At 37.9% G+C, this 23,339-nt stretch overlaps 1 protein-coding gene across 2 annotated transcripts; it reads right to left on the reverse strand.

Annotated features, from left to right (window-relative positions):
* Positions 1 to 1,865: 1,865 nt before the first annotated feature.
* On the reverse strand, positions 1,866 to 22,973 carry LOC121296338 (SUMO-activating enzyme subunit 2-like). 2 transcript variants are annotated; one of them, XM_041221769.1, is made up of 18 exons: positions 22,772 to 22,973; positions 21,256 to 21,339; positions 20,948 to 21,018; positions 19,515 to 19,579; positions 18,876 to 18,976; positions 17,597 to 17,718; positions 16,322 to 16,389; positions 16,088 to 16,209; positions 15,668 to 15,767; positions 15,482 to 15,532; positions 10,213 to 10,373; positions 9,631 to 9,724; positions 6,701 to 6,813; positions 6,352 to 6,507; positions 5,998 to 6,094; positions 5,110 to 5,215; positions 4,340 to 4,476; positions 1,866 to 4,020 (listed from the first exon to the last, which is right to left on the reverse strand). In XM_041221769.1, exons 1-18 carry the CDS (start codon positions 22,910 to 22,912, stop codon positions 3,827 to 3,829), a joined length of 1,983 nt encoding a protein of 660 aa, XP_041077703.1. In that variant the 5' UTR covers positions 22,913 to 22,973; the 3' UTR covers positions 1,866 to 3,826. The 2 variants fall into 2 exon arrangements, with proteins under 2 accessions (XP_041077703.1, XP_041077704.1); XM_041221770.1 differs by lacking the exon at positions 15,482 to 15,532 and having other exon boundaries at positions 22,772 to 22,971.
* Positions 22,974 to 23,339: the final 366 nt, after the last annotated feature.

Here is a 23,339-nt window from a genome sequence, read left to right on the forward strand (position 1 = left end):
AAAATGCAGTTACAGTCTGCATACTTTACCTATTGTAGTGATTTGGGATGTAGTTTGATCAAGTTGTACCACACCTGGATAAGATACAGCTGATTTTACTGTAAATATTTTACAGCACCAAGGAATCCTCGGATTGCATCGACCATTTATTTTAGAGGTACTCCCGGGATAAGCAGGAGCTCGGTGCAGTCCTGGTTGGGGTACAGGCTGATCAGTTTAACCCCATTGCCATTATTGGTTGATGTAACGCGGCATCTGCACTGTACATTTACAAATAAAACGGCGATGCGCTCGTTTAAATAAAATTATAGCCACCTATGCATGTGGAATCCTAAATTAAATGGACTGATAAACATTTAATTTCGACTCAGCTGAAAACAGATACATTAGATTGGAAAAGAGCAGAAGGTCGTCTAACACCTTTTACATTAGATTTGAGGAATCCGCGAGACAGGGCACCCACGATATGAGAGAATCTATCAGCTGCTATTCAGATGCAGTGCAGTTGCTTTGCTAAACAACACCTGCGCTGCTACGTTTAAGTCAAAGGTTTGTTTCCATGACAACTAATAATTGTTATTTAATTGCACCTGGCTCACTTACGTATTCAATATAGGTTTTATTTTTATTTATTTTTTTAAAGAATTATCAGCTGTCACTGTTTATTAAATACAATTACCATAACACGACAGATATTATTAATGCGCCTGTAAAACAGCCGTTAGCTTTATGGGATTGTCATTATTAAGCCGGTTTATAAACAATAGCAAAACAAAATCACATGTTTTGATTGCATTCGACACAAGCCTAACTGCAATTTATTCCGTGTAAACATTTAATGGTTTTCTAAAGATCTATAAATACGTTACGGTATTAGTATCAAATGCAAGACACGTAAAGAACATTTTTTGAATTTGTACGATGCAAAAATATATCATTCTTAGTTCAAGGTTTAGTTTTCATACCCCTTGTTAGTACTAGAAATATTACCCCTCTCTTCTGTTTGAGAATGTTTGTTTGTATGCTTTACTACAGTTTGGACTACAGCACATTTAGTGACTTTATACCGAGACTTTAAATTGTACTTGTCACTAATTTATATAAAAGAAACAAGTTAGTAACCATCAGATCTCCACCACAAACAAATGGGAATCAGCGCTAATGCTTGACGTATAAGTATACACACGTACAGGGTACTGCTCAAGGATCAACTTGGTGACTGTCTGCCAGCAGATGGAGTATATGCTGTGTAGGTGGCGCCACCTATGGCAATTTGCATCATCTACAGGTGTTCTGTTCTTTTATTCCACTCACGGTAAACTGCACATTCAAAAGATCAATAATACATTTGCTGATGTCATGCCATGCTGAAGTGGCTTAGTCTTTTCCGTATGGTACTCAGTACGATAATACATGTGCATACTGCTGATCGAGAGCAAGACCAGCATAATTACACATTTTGCGATGTGTTTTAAGTATTTAAAAAAAAAATGTATCATACATTAATTTTAGCTTTTTTTAAAGAAACTTATGTATATGACATTAAAAATAGTTGCTACTTTTTGGGTGGTTTTGTACTACACGCTTTTCAAAAAGTTACTTTTTAAATGTTATTTATGTGTTGTAAACTTATCAATAAAGCAGTTTACATTTGTTGTGTTTGACAAGTATGTGGTTAATTATACAAACATTTCAACATATCAGAGTTGAGCCAGTGCATTGTTTGTTTCTACCGAACAAAGACATCTCAAATAAATAAAAAACAGCAAATCAGCACCCAAAGTAAAATATGGTTAATTTCTTACTTCAGTCCTGTTGTCTCTTAAGACAGTGCTCCAATCATTAAAAGCTGCAGGTATAACCAATATTTAGTAATTCTTTATTTGGTCCATAAGAGGTACAGTATAGTTTTGTGTTTTACAAAAATGTCAAATATAAATAATTCACTAATCAAACACACACAAAAACACAGCTTACACCATTGTAATCCGGTCGTATACCTGTCCACTGAAAAATACTTTCTTAAAAAAAAAAAAAAAAAAAAAAAAGTGTTTTACAGAAATGTATATGGTACTATTGACGGATTCAAACTGACAGAGCATGTTTGAACCACCACAGATTTTAAACGAAATTTCCACTTTACACTGAATAGCAGGTGTAAATATGTTCAGCTATGGTGCACAAGGACAGCTGTCAGCCCTCCACATCACTAAAGTATATCTTTTTTTAAACTCAAATTCTTTTCATATTAAAATATGAAATAACCATGGCTGTAAAATCCCAAACTTTACCATCCTTTTTATTGTGATGAAAATATCTGGGTTATTTGCTTGCTTTTTTTATATATTTTTTAAAAAGGTATTTATTTTTAAATCCAGCAAAGTTAAAATAGCTGCTTCCTGGTACCTAATCACTTCCTGTGACGTGGGTCAGTCTGACCACTGGAGTGGAATTTACCTACATCACAGGTAGTGATTAGGTAACAGTAAGTCACAGCAGAATTGGTTACAAAAAGTTGCCTTTGAAATACCTGCACTACAAAACAAGAAAATGAGGCCCAGCGCTAATGTTTTTAATGCCAAGAGGGCAAAATGTGTGTGTGTGGTTTAACTAACAGCCATGGTTATCAGTTCTTTAGAACAGGGTTTTTTTCAATCAAGTACTTGACTTACATTGGCACAAATAAACTTTCCTCTCAATACACCATATTCCTTCAAATTTCTTAAATATCCTGCGTCTTAATTTGAGTACAGTATAGTTACGCATGTATTAAAATCGCCAAGACGTGACTACCCGAGTCCACAAACAGCAGTGACTGACTGCCGAGTAAAAGAGCAAAACAGGTGTGAGTAATAACGACTGGAAATGAAAAGCAGCACATAACTGTGATGCTGTGTGATAGCAGACGGCCGCAACTGATTTTGTAAATGCATGAGTTTTATTCGTCAAATTGAGGGTCATAAATCAAGGGCGTCTTAAATTCAAAGGAAAATGGCGGTACATAGTTATTCAAAGGTGATTTTCCAACTGATACTTCATATTTCTTCTAAAATAGAATTGTGCACCAAATACTTGGCAGCTGTAAAAGCACACATTTTGAAGAGAAACCCATTCCATTCACCCACCCCATGACTTCAAGACCTGCAAACGGCTTTTTTTTGACAAAAATATAAACATGGCTAAGCACCCTTTGGCTTTTGTAACATGTCCACTACTTGAGGTTACTGCTTTGCTCTAGTTGTACTGCTGCCAATTTATTTTCAAAAACATGGAGTGCAATTTCTGATATTTTTTAAACCACCTGCTATAGGTCATTAATAAACTGAGGCATTTTTCTGTGATGAAAAAAAAAATGTAAACATGTTTGTTAAAATGTAATTGCCAACAATATGTACATCTTGTAATAATTCTACAAACATTACAGATGACATTTTCTGTGAACATGTGAGTTGCTGCTTTGGTTTCATATTTTGGCCAATGTGCCGGTATTCTAGTATCAAGCTGAAATTCACAGAAGCTCACATATGTTTGACTGTAAATGCTCAACATGGGGGCAAAGATGTTTTGATTAACTATAATACAGGACGGGGGATTGTTCAAATGTGATAAAAAAAAAAGACCACATAAAGCCTTCTACTTGAGTTTCTAATAGTCTGTAACCTCTCCACTACTAGTCCTGCATATGCACAACTACCTATTTGCACATATACGGTACAAGAGTAGCAAGGCTGTTCAAAAAGTGAAGGGGTGTTTGTTAACATTAACAACTTTCTTCTGACATTTGTACACAGTCCAATTACAGACATAATGCAATCTGCAAGGCAGTCTAATCTAGTGCGATGATGTCATCGTCTTCTTCCTGCGCAGCTGGCGGGTCTGTGCGCATCCTCTTGGATCGCACGCTCTCCTCCCCCTCCTCCAGCTTCCTCTTGAGGCTGGGACCCTCCATGTTGACGTCAGTGCTGCTGGAGGACGGTTCTTCATCAGAGTCCACAATCAACACGTCATCCTGATCTTGAGCTGGAAACAGACCCCAGAGTAACAGATGAGCAATGCGTAGCAGCTGAAGCCACGGCCCTTGTCTTTTACACTACCTCCCAATGTACAGATGAAGGTTTAAAACAAAAGTGCACCAGTCCTACAACAAATCGTACATAGACTCCTAAACTTTATACCTATTCCATAACTTCACAACACCAAGTAGGTCAGGCAGACAAACGTTTCAGTGAATGCTTTTCAGTGATTTTGTATTTCTCTCTGCGTGTTTTAAACAGGCAAACACAGTAAGTAGTACAGCCCAGGTTCTAGTTATCAGTGAGATGAAACAGCCTGCAGTCACCTTTCGAAGTGGATGGCTGCGCACCATCATCACTGCCATTGGTGATGCTCTTGGCAGACCCCTCTGCAGTCTTCTCTATGGGCTTATCAGGGGTGTCCCCAACCACCTCAAACTCAACATCCTTCCCCAGGTCCTCGCTGGAGAATCAAAGAGGGGAAAAAACTGTCAACACCATTTTCACTGAGAATATAGCAAGTCAGGACACAGTAGCATGGTTGGAAACTCAAACTAGTCTTGCACATGGGTCTGCATTTCAGAACTAGTCTAATACTGTATATACTATTACTGAAATAACTAGGTGCCAGCAATCAGGCAACATCTACTCTGGACTGACTGCACTTCCATGTTTCACCAGAGTCTGTAGATTTACCATAAGGAGTTCATGCAGCTACTCTATCAGGGAGGAAAAGATTATTTAACATGTGTCCGACAAACTGTCTCCTCGGAATTTCAATAATAAAACTCAGGGTAGCTAGTACTTGGGAGAGGACTGTCTTATATGAGAACAAATACAGGACATTGACTCAGTGGCGATATTATACTTGCATTTTGTTACATTATTTAATACATATAACGTACAACAGGGAAAATACAAGCTCAAAAATAACAGGGATTTAAATCTATTAACTTGCATGATTAATTTATACAAAATCAATAACTGACAAAGCTTGAAAACCATAATAGCCACTGTTCAAGACAGCATTTAGTAACAACGCAATTTTGACTGTGCTACAGACAGTAAAAGAACAAGGCCCCAATCCTGCTCTTACCAGTGAAGGATGTTTAACAAGAGAGTATAATCTTGCAAGAAATCATCAGCCTGCAGCCGGGTTCCATGACGGATTCCAAATTCAGACAGACACTTGGAATTGTTTCCTGGGAAGAGACAAACAAAACCGTGAAGCTGCTTGTAGTGTAAATGTATTCACTTAAGACTGCCATTCAGTTGCCTATGAAAGTTACATGGGGCAGGATCTGCACTCACATTAATGGAGACAAAATATTTGAAATGCATTAATTTTGCAGCAATTAGATAAACCTACAACCTAAACCAGTGGATCTAAATACCATTTATATAGTTAAAATATGCTTGTTTAGTAACAAGGTTATGAAAATCAGTGTATTCCTGTATACATGCATGAAAAATGCCAGTGAGTGTCTTATTTTTAACGATTTAAATGGCAGTAGTATTTAGACCCACCTCTGTTTAGATTGACTGAACAGCCCCTCTAACCAGAGTATGCCTCTCTGCCATCAGGATGAACATGCATCGGTAATGTATTTATACAAGTTCAAACTGTCATTTTCCATGTTAAAAAGTTGGGTTAAATACTAAAATAAACACAGCCACAAGAAATAGAACCAACAGATTCTACTTCTATCTCTCAGAAGCTTTAGATTTGAATCCAGTATACTGTGAATATAGGAGTTGCCTTGAAATAAAAAGTGTAAAAAATTTAATAATGGACTAAAGGAGGATCTTGCTGTACTTCCGCACATCAAACGAAGGGTTAATCAAATGAAATGTAACCCTCATTTAAATGTTTTTATTTTAGGTGGTATAAATCCAGCTAAAAACTGAATATCAGAACCCCAATGTATTTCCTGACTTGAACTAAACAAATTCTACAGCTATAAGGAAAACAAAATCTCTTTACCTTCCGTTTCTCCTTCTTCTGAAGAAATCAGAATAGTCCCTTTACCATCCTCAATCTGAACGTCTGGAGCCACCATGCCAAATTTCTCTTTCAAAATCTGAAAGTCATTTTTGGTACACAAAAGATAAATTAATTTTAATCCGGTATAGAACTGCCTGTTTCATTATTAGAATTACGGTGCTAGAAACAGCACTAGCCCTGGCAGGCGTACTGTGGCAAAGCACTGCTTGAAACGTAACATTCAGGAAATGGCTAAGCACAGATTAACAGCATACATCGCATTTTTAAAAGCTTGTTTTTGAGTAGTTTATACAGTTTACAATCCTAACTGCTCAAGGTTAAGAGCCCACTCACCCTGTCCTGCAAGCTCAGCACTAGTGTTTGGTGCACATTCAGCTTGACCGTGACCTCTGGCCGGCTGGCACACACGTAACAGTTGGCATTGGGAGGGTCCAGCGCACATGGCACCAAGAGCTTCTTCCTTGGGTTCGGCTGCTTGTTCAAAAAGATCTAGGCAAATAAAAACAAAATTAAGGCTAAATTTTAAACACATCCAAGTATCTTTTTTTAAAAGATATTTTATCTGAATAATGTATCTGTTTTATGCATTAAAACACATTTTAACTTGGCCATATTTTCTATGTGTAAATTGACAAATTTAAATTGCTAAACCGTTAACGTCTGAGTAATTGGAGATACTTACTGTTTTACACTGTTCAATATTCCCTGATAAAATCTTCAGACCCTCCAGTACAATCAAGCCTGCTATTACTGCATTAGTGGTAGCAATAGCTGGTATAATATTCCCTGCCATGGCTAGAGAAAAACAGAGATGAATCCATTAGTACTGAAAACATCGCCAAATGTCAAGGAATGCACTGCAATTACAGTTTTTAATGCTGTACTATAATAGTCCTGAAAAACATATGTATCACATACATATGCAAATGTTGGCTTTTGAGGCTGGCTTATAAACAATACTGTAACGCTAACACTAACAATAATTCCTCGGATCTTGCCTGTTCAAAACTGCACATTTTAGATCAGTATAGTTATTGGAAGTGCGATATGTAAGACTTACGGAAGTATTGTGTGAGCTACAACCACTTTCACCCTTTCAGTCCTGGCTCAAGGTCCCACCTGATCTTAGCGCTGTATGCAAGGTTCATACAGGACATGGTACATAAAATTCAAGACCTTTTGCAAGGACCAGAATTTGGTTTTCAAGGGCATCATTGGCTGATTAATTAAACAAACGCCATTCATGTACCAAATGCATTGAAAACCAACTTATGTAACTGTAATAGCATTTACCGAATGTATTTTCTTTGATCCTTATACATTACATAAGAAATGATCAAAGATCAAACCATGTGGTAAATGCTTAAAATAAAATAAAAAGTTTAAACCTTCAGATGCGACCAATTCAACAGGGGGTGTAGAATTTGCCTTTAACAGTAGGGATGAGCTGTTTACTCAGACGGGTGAGATTACTGTAGTATTTAACAGTAGGTAGTTAGATTACATTTACAGATGGTACGTTTAAAATTCAAAAGGTACAGCGGAGCACAGTCAAACACTAAGGAATCAAAGCAGTTACTATAATGCTTGGTAAAATACACATACCACAATAACTGATTTAAAAATGTCAAAAGGGTGAAATGCAGTTTAAAGCAGCTGTCTATTGTATTGTCATTTCAAATCTTTTCACAAAGAAACATTTAACTTAAAAAAAATTAAACAAAAAAATCACAAATGCTACCCTATCCAGACTCTGAACAAGAACAACAATGTTCAACTGGAAAAACAGACTGTCAACAACAAAATGATTTGTCAGGGGATGTAAAAACAACACAAAATAAGTTGGGGCAGAATCCTGAAGAAAGCCCAAACATCTGACATCGTTTTTTTTTTTTTTTTAAAATGGTTGCAAACCAAGCATTTATTCCGATTATTTTATTTTATTTTTTGGGTATTTTGCTCTCTACTCCTAATTCAGCTTTCTTCTTTCTGAAACTTAACGGTTCTTGTGGTTTTGATGTTTTTTCTACATCTTATGCAGCCTTCTGTTTCCTACTGCAGATGCTCAATGACTTTACAGCCTCCTATTCCGTTTCCTCCTGCAGATGCTCAATGTCTTTACACAGCCACCTCTTTTCATTCAGCGCCATGATTTCTTGCTCATGTGGCCTTTTCTTTGCTTTTTTGTTCTTGTACTGCTCGTATTTCTGCCTAGCACATTTGCAATAAGAAATCATGTTTGGGGTAATCAATCTTTTCTACCCATCCAGCTTTTGTGACTGCATCCTGGATTAGCCTCAGGAGATGTACGTGACCTCCTTGTTAATGACAGTAAGATCTGAATGAATTGAAAAACCTCTTTCGACTGTGGCCTGCCCACGGGAAAGTACCAGCACCAGTGTGATAATGTACCAGAGTTCTACATACTTCTCATTTCCTTCAAGCTATTCAGCAAAAGAGGTACCAAGTGCCACTTTCCCACCGGGATGACCGTCAGTCAAGGAAGTAGCTATGCTGGTTGGTAACTTCCTCTTGCAGAAAATACTTGAATTGCCTTTGTACATCATGACTCAGGGAAATGCTTTAACCCAACAAAGTATGACAACATTCCTTTTAGTCTCTTCTACTAAAATCAATGTCATTTAGCTAAGGCTTGTAAAAATATGTAAAAGTAAAAAAAAAATTCTGCAAATATCACAGTAGATCTCAGTTTCACATTTAACTCTTCAGAAGGTTAAGAGAACAACTTTGATTCATTAGAAATAGGTGATACTTTTAATTGGTTTTAAATTTCTGCTATTTTTTTGTTACAATTTTGCTTACAAGAAGTTAAGAATCTCCTTTTGTGCCTTTTTGTGCCATTTACACAAAGCTTAAATTTAAAATATATAAGAATGCAAGTAAATAAAGAGAGTGCACTAAGAAGTTAGTGATGTGTGTTGGCGTTTGCCTCAATAACTCAATCAAACGTAAGCACTGGCTTTTTTTTGTCAATCAAGTTGTATAGTGAAAAAATGTAATGGGGGGGGGGGGGGTTTACAGTATTTCGCCTTCCTCTCCCTACCTCTAGTTCCAATATGAAGTCAAGTCTAGTAAAAAAAAGTTTTATATCCACCCCAGTGTCTTCCCGTCCCAGAGTGTCAGTAAAATAAAATAAAAAGCCTCCAGCCCCCCAACCCTCACCCCACCGATTTCTCAGCAATTTGTTGATTTTCCAGTACCTGAATTTCATTAGACGAAATTCAAACACTTTCCAGGACTTTAAGGACCTGTGAACCTTCTGTATGTTAACCTACACCGCCGGAAACCATGTTGGAACCTCGCGGGACTGCTAGGTCCCAGTCTGAGGTATTGTGTAAACATATGCAATTAAGTATACATGTTCTCATGCATAGTTGATAAGTATTCCTTCAGTGTGACAAATTTATGGATTGAAAGGGTTAAACTCGCAGTTAGGAAAATCAGCTGAAGTAAACCTTGCCGAAAAAGTCTTCCAAAAAGCTAACGTCAACGTCTAAAACACCAAGACATTCTATTAGATGGGGCAAGTGATGTGCAGAACGCACTGCTGCTCAGCATCGATTCCTCTCTTCTGTACAGCACAGCACTCACACTTCACATCAAAGCGACTCTTCATGTTCATGCTGAAGATGTGCATGCGCAGGTTGGACGCCGATGTCACAAAGTCCATCGCTGGAGGGTCATCCTGTGAGCAGCAATCACAGAGATGCACTTTACTGTTCTGAAAAACTTGGGAAAGTAAACTGGCAAACAAACAAAACCCTAAAGTGGTAATTCTAAGGGAACTATAGTTTCAACCCAACTGCCAAGAACGTGTGACGTAATTTAGGGTGGATCCTTCAGTTTACTATCAGAATATAAACTGAATTTTACCTTTAAAAAATGCATTTAATAATCTCAATGCTAAATGTTTACAATTGTCAAGTATAGGTGTTATGTGTGTTTACATAAAGGTAATTTATGGTGTGAAACAATTTTTCATAATCAGTTATCTCTTCAACGTACAATTAAATGCTGTACACAGACAAACAAATACATGTTGCACTATTTAAACAAAAAAGAAGTAAATGGAATGTTTTGCATTATAGCTCTTCTGATTGATAAACATCCCCATTACAAAGTTAAAATGTTTAGTAAATGAATTGGAAACTAACAACCCTACTCAACGCTCACCTTGTCCCACACGAGCTCTGCTCCGTCTCCTTTCTCACACAGCTGGGCTCTCAGAGTCTCCACACTCCTGGCAAACAGCTGGGAGCAGCTCTTAATATCCAGCACCTGTTGGTCCTTCAGCCCTGCAGTGGAGGACTCCGTCTGGAGGGCACTGCTGTCCTCTGAGAAAGCAAATACATCAACCATACAACCAATCGTTCATTCACAAACTGTACTCTGTAGATTTAATTAGAATCAAGACATATCAGTAACATAGGTGCCATGGCTGTAAACCTAAAACTACAGAGCGCCAGATTCAGATAATCTCAAAATGATAATTAATGTCCTTATCTAATGATCACATTAATGGTTACTATAAAGGGACATACATCGGTACATCTTGTTTATGCGCCTGCACAGAGTCCCTGATACAGACAAAGTCAACACTGTGTTTAAATTCACTAGCCGTCAACAATGGAGGCTTCTTCCTTAGGTTGCAGTCTTGGTGTAGAAACGTCTTGCATCTCCCACTTTAGAAAGCACAGATTTTATTCAATGTGAAATAATTCAATCTTAAATCTGACTGCAGATAATTTGTTTTTTTTATTATACAAGAAACTAGAATTTCTGTGAATACTGGTGGTGTTTTTCTTGAAAACCAGATTGCTCCAGCTAAATTGCATTTACAAAAACTATTATGACATCACGCATCAATGAGGGGCTATTTTGTTTATTCTTCTATGCGTCTGCAAGCAACTTAAAGCATTCTTTCTTTCACAAAGTACAACATATACAAAGTTAAATAAATTTGTATTCATGTTGTACTTTCTGTAGCTTTACAAACTTATTTTGCGTGCACTGCATTTAAATAAGCATTTGCTTGAAGCAGTGTATTAAATCAAATTTCTTAAAATGTGAATGCCAGACTGTCAGTATCGTTTTCTTGCTTTGTTTCATGTGTGACAGTGCAGACTACTTAAGTGAAAAATGTTTTTACAAGTTTATTTATTTTCTGTTCAGTTATATTCTGTGGAGGTTGTGTGGTCCAGTGGTTAAGGAAAAGGTTGAGAACCAGGAGGTTCCTGGCTTTAAATCCCAACCCAGCCACTGACTCACTCTGTGACCTTGAGCAAATCACTTCACTTCCTTGTGCTCTGTCTTTAGCATGAGGTGTGAAACAGAGGTCCCATTCCAATGACCCTTCAACAGTGATTGTTGTTGCATAGTTCACAGCTTAGCCTCTGTAAACTGTCTTGGATAAAGGTGTCTGCTTATTAAATTACTATTACTATATACTGCTAATAGTTATTCATTATAAATATGAATAATCAGGAAACTTGTTTTCATGTCTTCTACAATAAAATAATTTTTACTCAACTCACTAATGAAATGGCTTGCTGCTAGCCATTTACAAGATTGTAATACTGTACCTCTAGTTAGGTGTGTCAGTGCTCCGACTCTGGAGCCACACAAACCTATGTGTGATGACATCATAGTCTCCAATTCAAAACTCTTGTACTCGCCTATCACAGTCTTCACCACTCTGCTCCCTCCTATCTCTAGACTATCACTTTTTCCTACACCCCCTCTCTGCTCTCCACCTCTGGCAGACTAGCTGCACCCCCCCTCCGCTCTCCTGCCTCCAGAGCCCACTCCTTCCCTACCCTTGCCCCTCAGTGGTGGAACGACCTACCCACGGATATCAGGACTGCTCAGTCCTTGACCAACTTCCGGTGCCACCTCAAGACGCACCTGTAAACATTACAACTCTCGACCATGCTGGATTATGGCACCCACTTGTACCAGTACTTGCATCAGCTTTTACTTGTACTGAACTGCTCCATACCTTGCTGCGTTCAACTACTGCTCCTACCTATAACTTACTTACTATAGCTTGTATTTGATTTTACTCTTATAGGTATCTGTACTCATATTTTTTGTAATTGCTCTTATTTTAAATCAATCTCATCCATTTATCATACTTACTGGACTTTACTCATATAAGCAAACAGTTACTACAAGGTTTAACGCCACAGATGTGGAGACAGTAGCTAACATGTATTCTCTAATTCCCTTTCAGCTGCATCCGCACTGGAAGCGAGCAAATCAATCAGAAGTCACTGCAGTCAAATGGGATTCTCCACACACTAGCAACAACCAAAGACGCTTTGAGAATTTTGCGTCGCTAAAATAGAACCTGTTTCTAGGGTTGTGCCAATATTTGATATTATAGTATATCGCGACATAGGAAAATGCTGACATATCTACATCTATATATATCATCAATATCATCACTAGTCCTAAAATAAACATAGCTAATAAAATAAGACACGTTCTAAAACGTCCTTCATTCATACCATGCCGTGATAAAACATTGTAGCACCCCAGAGAACTTTGTGGAGGTTTAGAACAAGACCGCTGTTACTTTGTTCCTGGATGCTGTTTTTCCCGCTGCTGCTGTATGCGTGCTTGTGTGTGTGTGTGACATTGGGGCAGGGCGTGTCTTAGACTGGATATGTTATCCACATTGTTGCATCCAAACACACAAGCAGCAGAGGGAGAAAGAGTGAGTTTGAATGTCGGTGGCTGCAGCCAGCATGAGTCCACCGCTTAACAATTGATTACCGTTTGCTAAGAGAGACTGTTAAGGCAGTGACATTACACTTTGCTACTATTTTCTTTCTTTCTTTTTATTAACAATGCAATTTTACAAAAGAAGCAGTATTGAGAACAACATAAAATAGATAGTGTTCAGATACAGCATCTTTTAACGAATAGTATAAAATCGAGAAGACAAAAAAAAAGAAACACTTTGCTACTCAACCAAACTGTGTTTGTGTTGGTCCTCGGAACAAACCAGATATCAGGTCTGCATGGAGGCAGTTTTTTGTGTGATACAAACAGAAATGTTTTTGCAAAGGATTTTACAAACAAATAATGAGCTGGACAAGTTACGTTCAAATATGAGGTAAGGTAATTTTTTAAAATTTTGACAATCCAATGAGACTGTTAAACTTAATGCTTCACTATGGTAAAAAACAAATGTGAATGTGCAAGCCCGCCACTAGGCATACGCAAACATGCAAGCTGCATCCCCTAAATGATCCGGGAATTAAAAAAAAAAAAAAAAAAAAAAAAAAAAAAACACACAGGACGTCGTAGTGTTTGTGGGAAAATCATTCTCAGTGACAGAGTAGATGTACAGCACACCCTGTTGAGGTCCTTTTGGTCATTATATCACAGTGAAAGGACAATCAAAATGAACGATAAACTTAAGTTAATGATGAGATGAGATTGTGAATAAAAGTAGAATTACACGTACCTGTTTGTTTCATGCATGCACTATTCTGCCTTTACCTAATTCATTAAAATAATTAAAACGCAGTACAAAAAGCAAAAATCCCAAACTGAAGCTGAACTTTTATTCAAAATCAATCTGACGCAAATCGTTTAAAAGTGCACCAAATCTTAATCCAACATGCAAGAATCCCAAACTGAGTTTTTATTCCAAATCAACCTGACATAAAAAGTTTGACATGAAAGAGGAGTTATTCAGATCCAAGTTTTTTTCTTTTTTTAATTTTAATCAATTTTGCTTTGCCACGCGGTTGCTGAACAAGCCAAAAAACAAAATGCTTTTTGACAATCTATATTCATGACAGAACTATACCTGCGCTGCTCCTTTGGGGAGCATAGGTCCCCCCCAATTCGAAGTGTTCCTGCACTTCACAGAGCTCACACAGTATACGTTACAATATGATCTTTTTTTATTATTATTATTAGTTGGAGTCCAGGGGCCAGGTTCATTATAGCTGAAGGTTTCTTTTAATGAAGGACATTATAGCGAGGGTGTACTGTATTTCAAAATGTTCAACAACTAACAGCTAGATAACCATGCTAAGTTGGTTAAAACAGACATTAAATGGGCTGGTTTTTAATATTGATGTTGACTTGATCTTACTTTCCGTTTATGTGCTTCAATTTTGACTTTGCCGTTATTTTATTTTTTACTTTTTGGGGAGGCACATGTTTCTGACTTTGCGTATGCTTTTTGATGTGACAGCGGAGGGTATGCTGTAGAGTCTTATGTTCTCAAATCCACATGTGGCCTCAAATGATGGTATTATTGAATATCACAATACTTTTTTATATTACCATAACGGTATGAAAATTACAATATCGGCACAACCTTACCCGTTTCTATCCCCCCCCCCCTCCCCCCATCACATGACCACAGAAGCAAGGTTAACACCCTTGACACATGTCAAACACATGTAGTCGTGGCTTGAAGGCGGTGCATTTAGCAGCACCAAGACATTTTCTTTCTGATTGTGCAAGCTGCATAAAAATTGGTTTATTAGTAAGCAAAATTAAACCGGACCACACATGCAGTCTATATACCCAGCATTTAAAATAAAATAAAAAAAAAAAAGCGGTTTTGCTGGCTTTTAAAAACGACACAAAAAAGGTCCTGCAGTTTGAACATGTGACCTAATTAAGCAGTGGCTTTTTTGGTTGGTTTGTTTGCTTGCATGATAAATAACGTTTTGTTCACTAAATAGTTCTGGGGCACAAATTTGACAAGAATGTCTTCACATACGCATAAAGTGAAGTTTTGTGGAGATTCAAACAAACAAACATATTGAGGTCTACTACTCTGTTGTGTGTAAAAAAAAAAAAAAAAAAAAAAAAAAAAAAAAAAAAAAAAAAAAACACATCTGTATGCTATTTGACACATCCCATGATCTGAGGCGTCAGTCGTCAATAGCGTTTACGATAAAGTAGTAAAATAGATTTGCAGAACGTCATCGGTAGTAATACAAGTGGTGACTTGCGCATAACACAAATAATAATAATAACAATAATAATGTGATTATGCATGCTTAACAATAACAACGTAATAATAATACTAATATTCATAATGTTGCACTTTAAAATACTTAAACAAGTTAATAAAAAAGACCAATGAAAGAATTTGTAAAGCAAGACAATTGAGATTGCTTTAAGTTGTGTATATATAGATATATATTATATATATATATATATAAATATATTAATATCAGGGTGGTAACATTTTTGTGTTGGGACAGCCCATTACTACTCTGGTAAGTCCAATAGGAATGCATGGGAGGGGTCATGCATTTATTTCCAGTCTGATGGATCTTTTCCAAGTCGTGTCTGGTATGGAATGACATTTGACGACTTTGCTTGCGTTCAGTGTGAATGCAGCTTTACTGTGCAGCACAGTCTGTGCTCTTGAATTAAATAGATAGACAAGTGGAAACACTACCTGAAAATGCTAAGGATCTCTTCTGCCACCCAGACCTAGGCCAGCTTCCGTCTGAGTTGTAAACATAAACAAAGCTTAGAAGTGTAATAATTACTATGCGATACAAAACCACATTACCCTGACTAGTTTTAAACACTTTGCGCCCGCCCGAATGAATTCTGTGGACGCCCGTGTACACAAGCTTACCTAGTTCTTGAACTTCATTCCAGTCCAAGGGGACAGGAGCTTTCCTTTTCTTCCAAAGCTTGTCCATAGTTAGCAAGTACTTGATGTCATCGTTAAAAAGCTATTTAAATAAATAAATAAAGGTTAAGATGAACCAGAAATGACAGCAGGAAAATGGTCAAACAGTTCCATTATTTAGAATAATGTATTGAAAGCTTTATTCTTCAGGACTGACTACATACATAGGATGTACTGTACAGCAATTAATATGTATGCAACCTTACCACCATATATGCCAATACTAAAAATATAAGCTCTCAGGCATTTTTCCTCTATATAGTTAGGGGCAGAAAGGTACTGGGCAACAAAACGCCCAATGACAGACACCAAGGAATTCCATTATAAAAGTGAACAGGATAGAATAGACTGCTGGTACAGTACCTTGTTGAAGAGCTTGACTGGGTCATAGCCAGTGGATTTAGCCCAGGTTTTTGTGGAGACTCGCTTGATGTCCCCGTCTTCATTGGACGCTCCTGCTCTCGCTGCTGTCTCTGCTGGCTCCCCTGTGAAACACACACTGTTGGGTACTGTCACGGACTTGCCTTGTAACATGCCTTATAAAACGTGCATGGCGAAATGGTTAGGTGTCAACAGTACGTTTTATATCAAACTTACAGGCAGCTTCAGGGTCTGCCGTGTCAGGGGAGACTTCCTGATCAGCATCCTCCTCTCCAAAGAGCTGGCTGGAAGAATAAACAACATAAAAAAAAAAAAGTTGAAAAAAAAAAACCGAACAACATCTTGCATGGATTTTCTCCCCAATTTAGAATGTCCAAATATGTTCTCTCACAGCAGCAATTCCCCACACAGCTCAGGAGAACTGAAGGCTCAGACGGAGTCCTCCAATCCCACGACCAACTTCCTCTTTTACACCCAGGAACTGAAGAGTGAGCAAGCAGCTTCTGAAGGACAAAGGCCAGCCCTGCAGGCATCTGCCTGAGCTCACTAGGCACCTGGCAAGAAGAGTCCACAGTAGGCCAATAACCGGCATAACCTATGGGAGAGCCAGAGCCAATACAACGCTCCCTCAAATCCTATAATAAATATTTTATTATATATATATAAAAACAGTACAATTTTGTCACAATGATAAAACGAAATCGCAAAAGACTACCGCAAGCCGTAACAGTAGTACAGCATTTCATGTGAATTTCAGAATGTCACATTAAAAAAAATTTGTCAGTTTTTCATTAAGCATATGGAAAACTACAATATGTTAATGCAACACTATTCAGCAGGCTTCATTCAACTTTATCATGCAAAAGGCTGAAAGAAATGCAATAGTTAAAAGATGTTGTTTAGAAAGATCTCCTAGTGTTTTAGAACTACACCAAGTGTTTCTATTTTGAACCAATGATAATTGGATAATATGCTGTAGTAGGCGCTTCACTCCAGCCCCCACACTGACTTTCAAATACACTGCTGTAAGAAAAGGACTAGCTGCAATTGTTTCTTGAAGCAATTATCATTCTTGTGTTATTACTAGAAATAGTACATTGTGTGTTAGAACAGAAACTAAAAGCACCAAAAACATAGATACTGTGTGTATGTAATTAACTGATATACTGTGTGTGTATATGTGTATATAAAATCTCTAACCCTGCATGAGCACAAAGATCAAGCGACCGCTGTGGGTCACCAGACAAGATAGGCAACATGTCACTTCCAGGATTAAAAGCAGCAAGATCCTGATCATAACTTGTTTTTGCATAGTAGTACTTTCACTGGATATGCCACTGCAGACCCACACAAAATGATGCTTTTCAGCTTGTATTTACAAGCACAAAATAAGACAGATAAGAACCTATGTACTTCTCATACACAAGAGATTTTGGTAAGAAGTTTAGTTCTGCTCTTGATTCCCTCCACATTTCCTGTGGAGCTCCTTACTTGTACAGATACTTGGCCCACACGATGCAGTGGATGGGCTCCGATGGGGTGTTGCGGATGGTACAGCCTGGGAAAGTTTTCTGAGTTGGTTTTGGCTGGCACTCATAACACTCCGTTACTCCCTGTGTGGCAAGAGAGAACTGTGAACTTTTTTCAGGGTAGGTCGCTTCTCATACAGTCAAACCAGAACTAACCTCTCTCCAGGGGGTCTACATCTTTGTGGCTGCTTATTTAAGATCCCTTTGCCATTCACTAAGTGGTCCAATACTTACCAACCACGAATAATGTTTTGTTTTCCAAATACAAGCAAATGACAGAGGGACCTAAAATAAGCAGCCACAGATGTTCAGTGTCTTTGATCATTGTTTTTTTCAGTTTCACTGTATTTACTTGATGGTAAAGAATTTTTTTAAAGTTACAAATAAAAACTGCCCTAGTTTTGTATTCTCAATTCATTCAGTGTACAAACTGTGTTGCACCCCCACCCCCAAAAAAACACAGAAATTTGCAAGTAAACATTTTACACAGGAGGGTCATTCCAGCTGAAGTGGACCAATGGGGGCTATGCCAATGACTTACGTACATTTATATTTTTGTATGAAAGCTCTTGACAAAAGACTTGGTTATACCGACGTCATTTGTCTGTGTTATTCCCCCATATGAGGAAAAATGTGATAAAATGGGCACTTTACTACCTTTATAGACACTTTCTCACCAGCATCTCCATTTTACCTATCATCAATAACAAATGGAAGAAGTAAGTTCTCATATTTTGGTCCACTGAAATCAGCCCACATTTAGACAGGGTGTCACTTTTCAGATTCCCCCCCCCACTCCTCCCCACTACAAATGAGTTCCAGAGGTTTAACCCTTTGCGGTCCTATGTTGTACCAGGTCCAAAATTATCATTTTCCCTTTCCAGTCCGACATCAAAAAGACGTCAAGCACAGGTCTCTAGTCGTTTTTTCTCCAGAAAAAGCCGAGAAAACCTTTCAATGGCCGAGCAGGACCAAGAGAAGCCGAAAAAAAAAGGGGGGCGTATCTGAGCAATACACATAGCCCCTGCACCACAGAGATAACACGGACACAAACAAAGAAGAGCGCGCGTGAAAATAAATTGGACCCAACGCACCTGACAAGCGCTGAATAAATGGACCGCTAAGGGTTAAGAAATGGTTGCCTGCAGATTGTGTTTTTACAATAAAAACTTCCCAACTTTCAAGCATGGCTGAAGGCAAGCGGTGGTGAATGAGGGTAAAAATGATCCTCCCGAGTTTACCTTCTTGATGACAGCGACTTGTCCCAGGTAGCCAGCCGTCCCGCTCTCTATAAGGGGGATATCAGCAGCCAGACACATCCTGTTCACATGGTTACGGGCGGCTGGAAGACAAGGAACCGTTAATAAAGTATACAGGAAAAGGGAACAACAAGAGGTCGTATTTTGAAAACAAATTCAAAGTCAATTTAGGATGGACTAAAATAAGTAAAACATTGGAGTTGACAAAAACTGCATTCCACTCTGAAAATCTCTTTTTGCACTTGTTTTAAAATGCGGCACAAAGTGTTGAGTCAGCCAGATACCCCACTGTTTAACAAAAGCAATTAGAGAGCTGGCAGTGCACACTCTTTTGATGATTTCTATAAGAACCAAGTCAAGCAGACTATCGTTGCAGCGTTTGGCAACCACCCCTCTAGTTGAGACATCGGTTCAATGCTTTGAATTGTTTATTATCCTACACCATTCATAATTAACCAGGAACTTTTTTCAAATACTTGTTTTTCCTTATAACAAGGCATAACTTGGGGTACAAAAGGTTATATACAGTAGGGACCTGGCTAAAATGTACACTATGCTCTTATCTAGTGAAATCACTGAATTTGCTCATGCAGATATTTCAGTTTTGTAAATTGACTATACCTCGGTTATCCAAAGCATTCATGACAAGCATGAAGTTCCTGAAAAACTCCACGTTGTAATCTGGGCTGTAGAAAAAAGAAAAAGTATAGACTACTACAAATGAACAATTCACAAGGCCACAGACAGACCAATACATCCCTGCATTCTTACTGTACAACACAGCAAATATTCTTCTGTACACAAACTGTGCCTGTCAGCTGCCTCAATGATATGAAATAAATAAGTAGCATAACAATTATATTCAATAATAGCCCAATAGCTTCGTAACAAGTTGTCTCTCTCTCAAATTCCCTCTGGAAATGAATTCTATCCTTGCCTGAGGGTTTGGTTTGATTCTTAAAACCTCGTTGACGTGAATTGCTGAAATACTTGAGTGAAAACTATCCTTAGAGTGAGCATAATGTTCAAAAACAGCTGTGCTTGAGATAACATCAGGATTGTGAAACACCCCAGCCCTTTAGAAAGGTACAGAAAAATCCCAGAGGAAGCCCATATCCCATACAATTTCACGATCTCAGTCAAGTAGCACAGACTGTCCTTTTAGTTCTGGAGAACTGGAATGCGCAACTACAGCTCAATAATTGAAAATAGAGAAGCACACATTAGATCAGGGCCTGGGAAACCCCTGTGGATGCTGGTTTTCATTCCAACCGAGCTCTCAATTACTTAACTAGACCCTTAATTGAACCGATCATTTGCTTAATTAGACCTTTTTACTCGTTTTCAGCTCTTAACCAGTTGCAGTTCAAGTTACTTATCAAATGTTACAGCTAACCTGAACTATGCAACTGTTTAAGAGCTGAAAACAAGTAAAAAGGTCTAATTAAGCAAATGATCGGTTCAATTAAGGGTCTAGTTAAGTAACTGAGAGCTCGGTTGGAATGAAAACCAGCAGCCACAGGGGGTCCCAGGGCCGAGTTTGAGAAGCCCTGCATTAGAGTTTATCATAACTTAATCAACCAATAAAACCCAGGGAATGCATTGTCTAGTTGTAAAAAATGCAATCGACATGAGAGCTCATCAGCAATGTCAGGGTGCAGCAGTCAAAATAGTTCTCTTCCTTTAATTTTTTTAACCATCCAATTCAACAGGTTAAAAATTAAAGGGGCCCTTTTAGACTGCTGCACCACTACTAGCAAGCTGTTACGTACAGTAAACAGGCAAAACAATTGCTTTATTGATTACTTGTTAGTTAGAGTGGTTTTGCATCCTGGTTCTCATATGCACGTTTTACCATTGCACATAAAAACAGTTGCAGTCTTTAAACAGCGTGTAGCTTCAGTGATTGCTCAAGAGTTTACGTCCATCTCTAGACTGCAAGCCGAACCCGTTGAAACAATAGTTGGGGGGGGGGGACTTATAGAACATGAAAATGAAAAATACTTAAGAGAAATACTTAATGCTTTAGCATGAAACAAAACACTGATACTTACTTCATAACACTATCATGGTAGGCTGTAATGTTAGCTTTGGGACAAAACTGTAAAACACTTTCCTTAGCAACCTGAAAAAAACAAAAAACATGCAATCAACTTGACTATCAATGTGCTATTGGCCATATTCACATATGTAGCATATGGTGGGGTTTAATTTAAGAGCTCCGCATGCTCTAGAAAAGCCTAACTTTTACAAAAAAAACAAAAAGGCTGGGTAAATTCTTTGTTAATATTGTCCTCAATATCTCTTTGCTTGTCAAGCAACTAAACACACAAAACATGACCTAATAATCGTTCCCTCTCACCTGTGCTTTTGACTTTCCAACATGTTTCTTCTGGAACAGAAACTGACGGTTAAGGTTACTGACATCAATCACGTCAAGATCAATCTGGAAAGTATTACAGAAAATTTAAAATGATTACCAGACCTTCCGTGACTGTTGTCCAATTACATTTGCCATGGGCCTGATTATCATATGCTAATGTATGTTCATAAGTATTTAGTGGCTACGTAGTATAACAAGTCATTAAAGCTGTATATAGATAAATAAATAAATACTTAATCTGTTTTAATAGACCCTGTTGTGGTTTAAACGTGTACACAAAATCTCCTAGTTAACATGGGCCACATAAAGCATTTTCATTGTTCTTATAGCCATGTAAAATCACAATCAGAGCCTCCTAAATCTGGAACTGCCAAAGATTACATTAACAAATCTCTCAAAGTTTTGCATCACCCTGTAGAGCTAATTAACTTTGCTTAATTAAATCGAATGAAAGCTGCTGAATATGTTAGCATATTGAATTACATACCGCTTTACAGTTTTACATACAGTATTAACAAACAATTGACATAACTAAAATATTCTACTACTACTATATTGGCTTCCAGTAGTCTCTTGCGATATGGTTTTGATTACACGATGTTAAATAAAATACCTAAATTATGTTAATATAGTTTTTTTTTATATTATTATTATTTATGTCTCAATCCAAAAATGCTAGGTGATGCAAATCTTTTGGCCATAGCTGTACAGAGTTGGAGTCCTAGGGAAAGTAGAACTAGTGCTGTAGTGTAAGAAGCAGCTTCCCTATTTATCTCACACTGGGCGCTGTAGTGACTAGTGTCAATGTTGTTTCACTGCGACTTGCGTCTGCTGCAGATTCAAAACATTTAATGAATGTAAACAAACCGGGATGTCTTTACTTGTCAGCGACCTATTACATTTCCAAATTACAAACATTTTTTTGTTTCTGAATTTTGTTGCATGCCATCGATTAATCATTTTGTATTACTATTGTTTATTTATAAACAATGGTTGCTGACAACCAATATTACCGAGTGTTTGTACTCGCAATGCCATATAAGGCGGGTAAATCTGATTTTGAAATTCACTCTACAGAATACGGAGATGGCAGTTTTCAATCACAATCTGAATGGCCGTACTACTGAATTACTGCTTTGATTTTAAAATATATATTTAAAAAAATGTAATCCTATTTTGGATTTGTCTGTTTTTTTTTTTGTTTTTTTTTTAACTATTCATATAATTAAAACATTTTGAAAGTACGGGTTCCGATTCATCCTCGCGTATATTATTAATCATATAAATAAGCGGCAATCACACAATAGCAAGTAGAATATGAGTTTGCTAACTGACTAAGGCAAGTTTTAATTCAGTTAAATCACTTTCATTCTCGCTGTGTTGGCCTGGCTGAATTCCTTTTCCCTCTTTTTTTTGTTAATAGTCCGTGAGAGACACAGAGAGGCCCAACGTGCAAAGCGAGTTAGTAGCGGGTACAGCATGTATCCCCACTCACCACTTCGATGTTGGAGAATCCGGTAAGGACGAGGTTTTTGAGAAGCTCACAACCGATTCCACCGGCTCCTACCACCAGAACCCGACAAACGGAGACTGTCTCGGCTAGCTCTTTATGGAGGGATCCCACCAGCGCCATCATGGAGCGGCAACGGCAACAACAGTTTACTACTTTCCTTTCCACACAGAAACCGGACGGACTGACAAGGGCCATCAAAAATAAAGAGAGAAACGAATAGCGCCAAGCTGAAGCTGCCTGGTAGTCCTACATCTCCATCTGTGGGCCTGGAGGACTGTAGCCATATTTTATAAATGACATAGCAGCTGCAGTTTAGCGATTGCTCTGCAAACTACCAACATTAGTCATCGTTTGGAATGGCACTGTCGTGTTTTAATTATGTATTCTGTTTTACGTATACCAAGAACTATCCCGTCACAGGTGCCAGTTTAGTTTTTATAAATGTCTAACATTTCCTCTATATGGTTTTCTTCAACCAGTGCGTTTGCTTGAATCTGCGTTTTAAATGCCCCATGGATCTCGCTTCTATTCCTTCTCCAAAAAAAGTTAG

Source organism: Polyodon spathula, chromosome 21 (genome assembly GCF_017654505.1).
Source record: "Polyodon spathula isolate WHYD16114869_AA chromosome 21, ASM1765450v1, whole genome shotgun sequence".
Lineage (NCBI taxonomy): Eukaryota > Metazoa > Chordata > Actinopteri > Acipenseriformes > Polyodontidae > Polyodon > Polyodon spathula.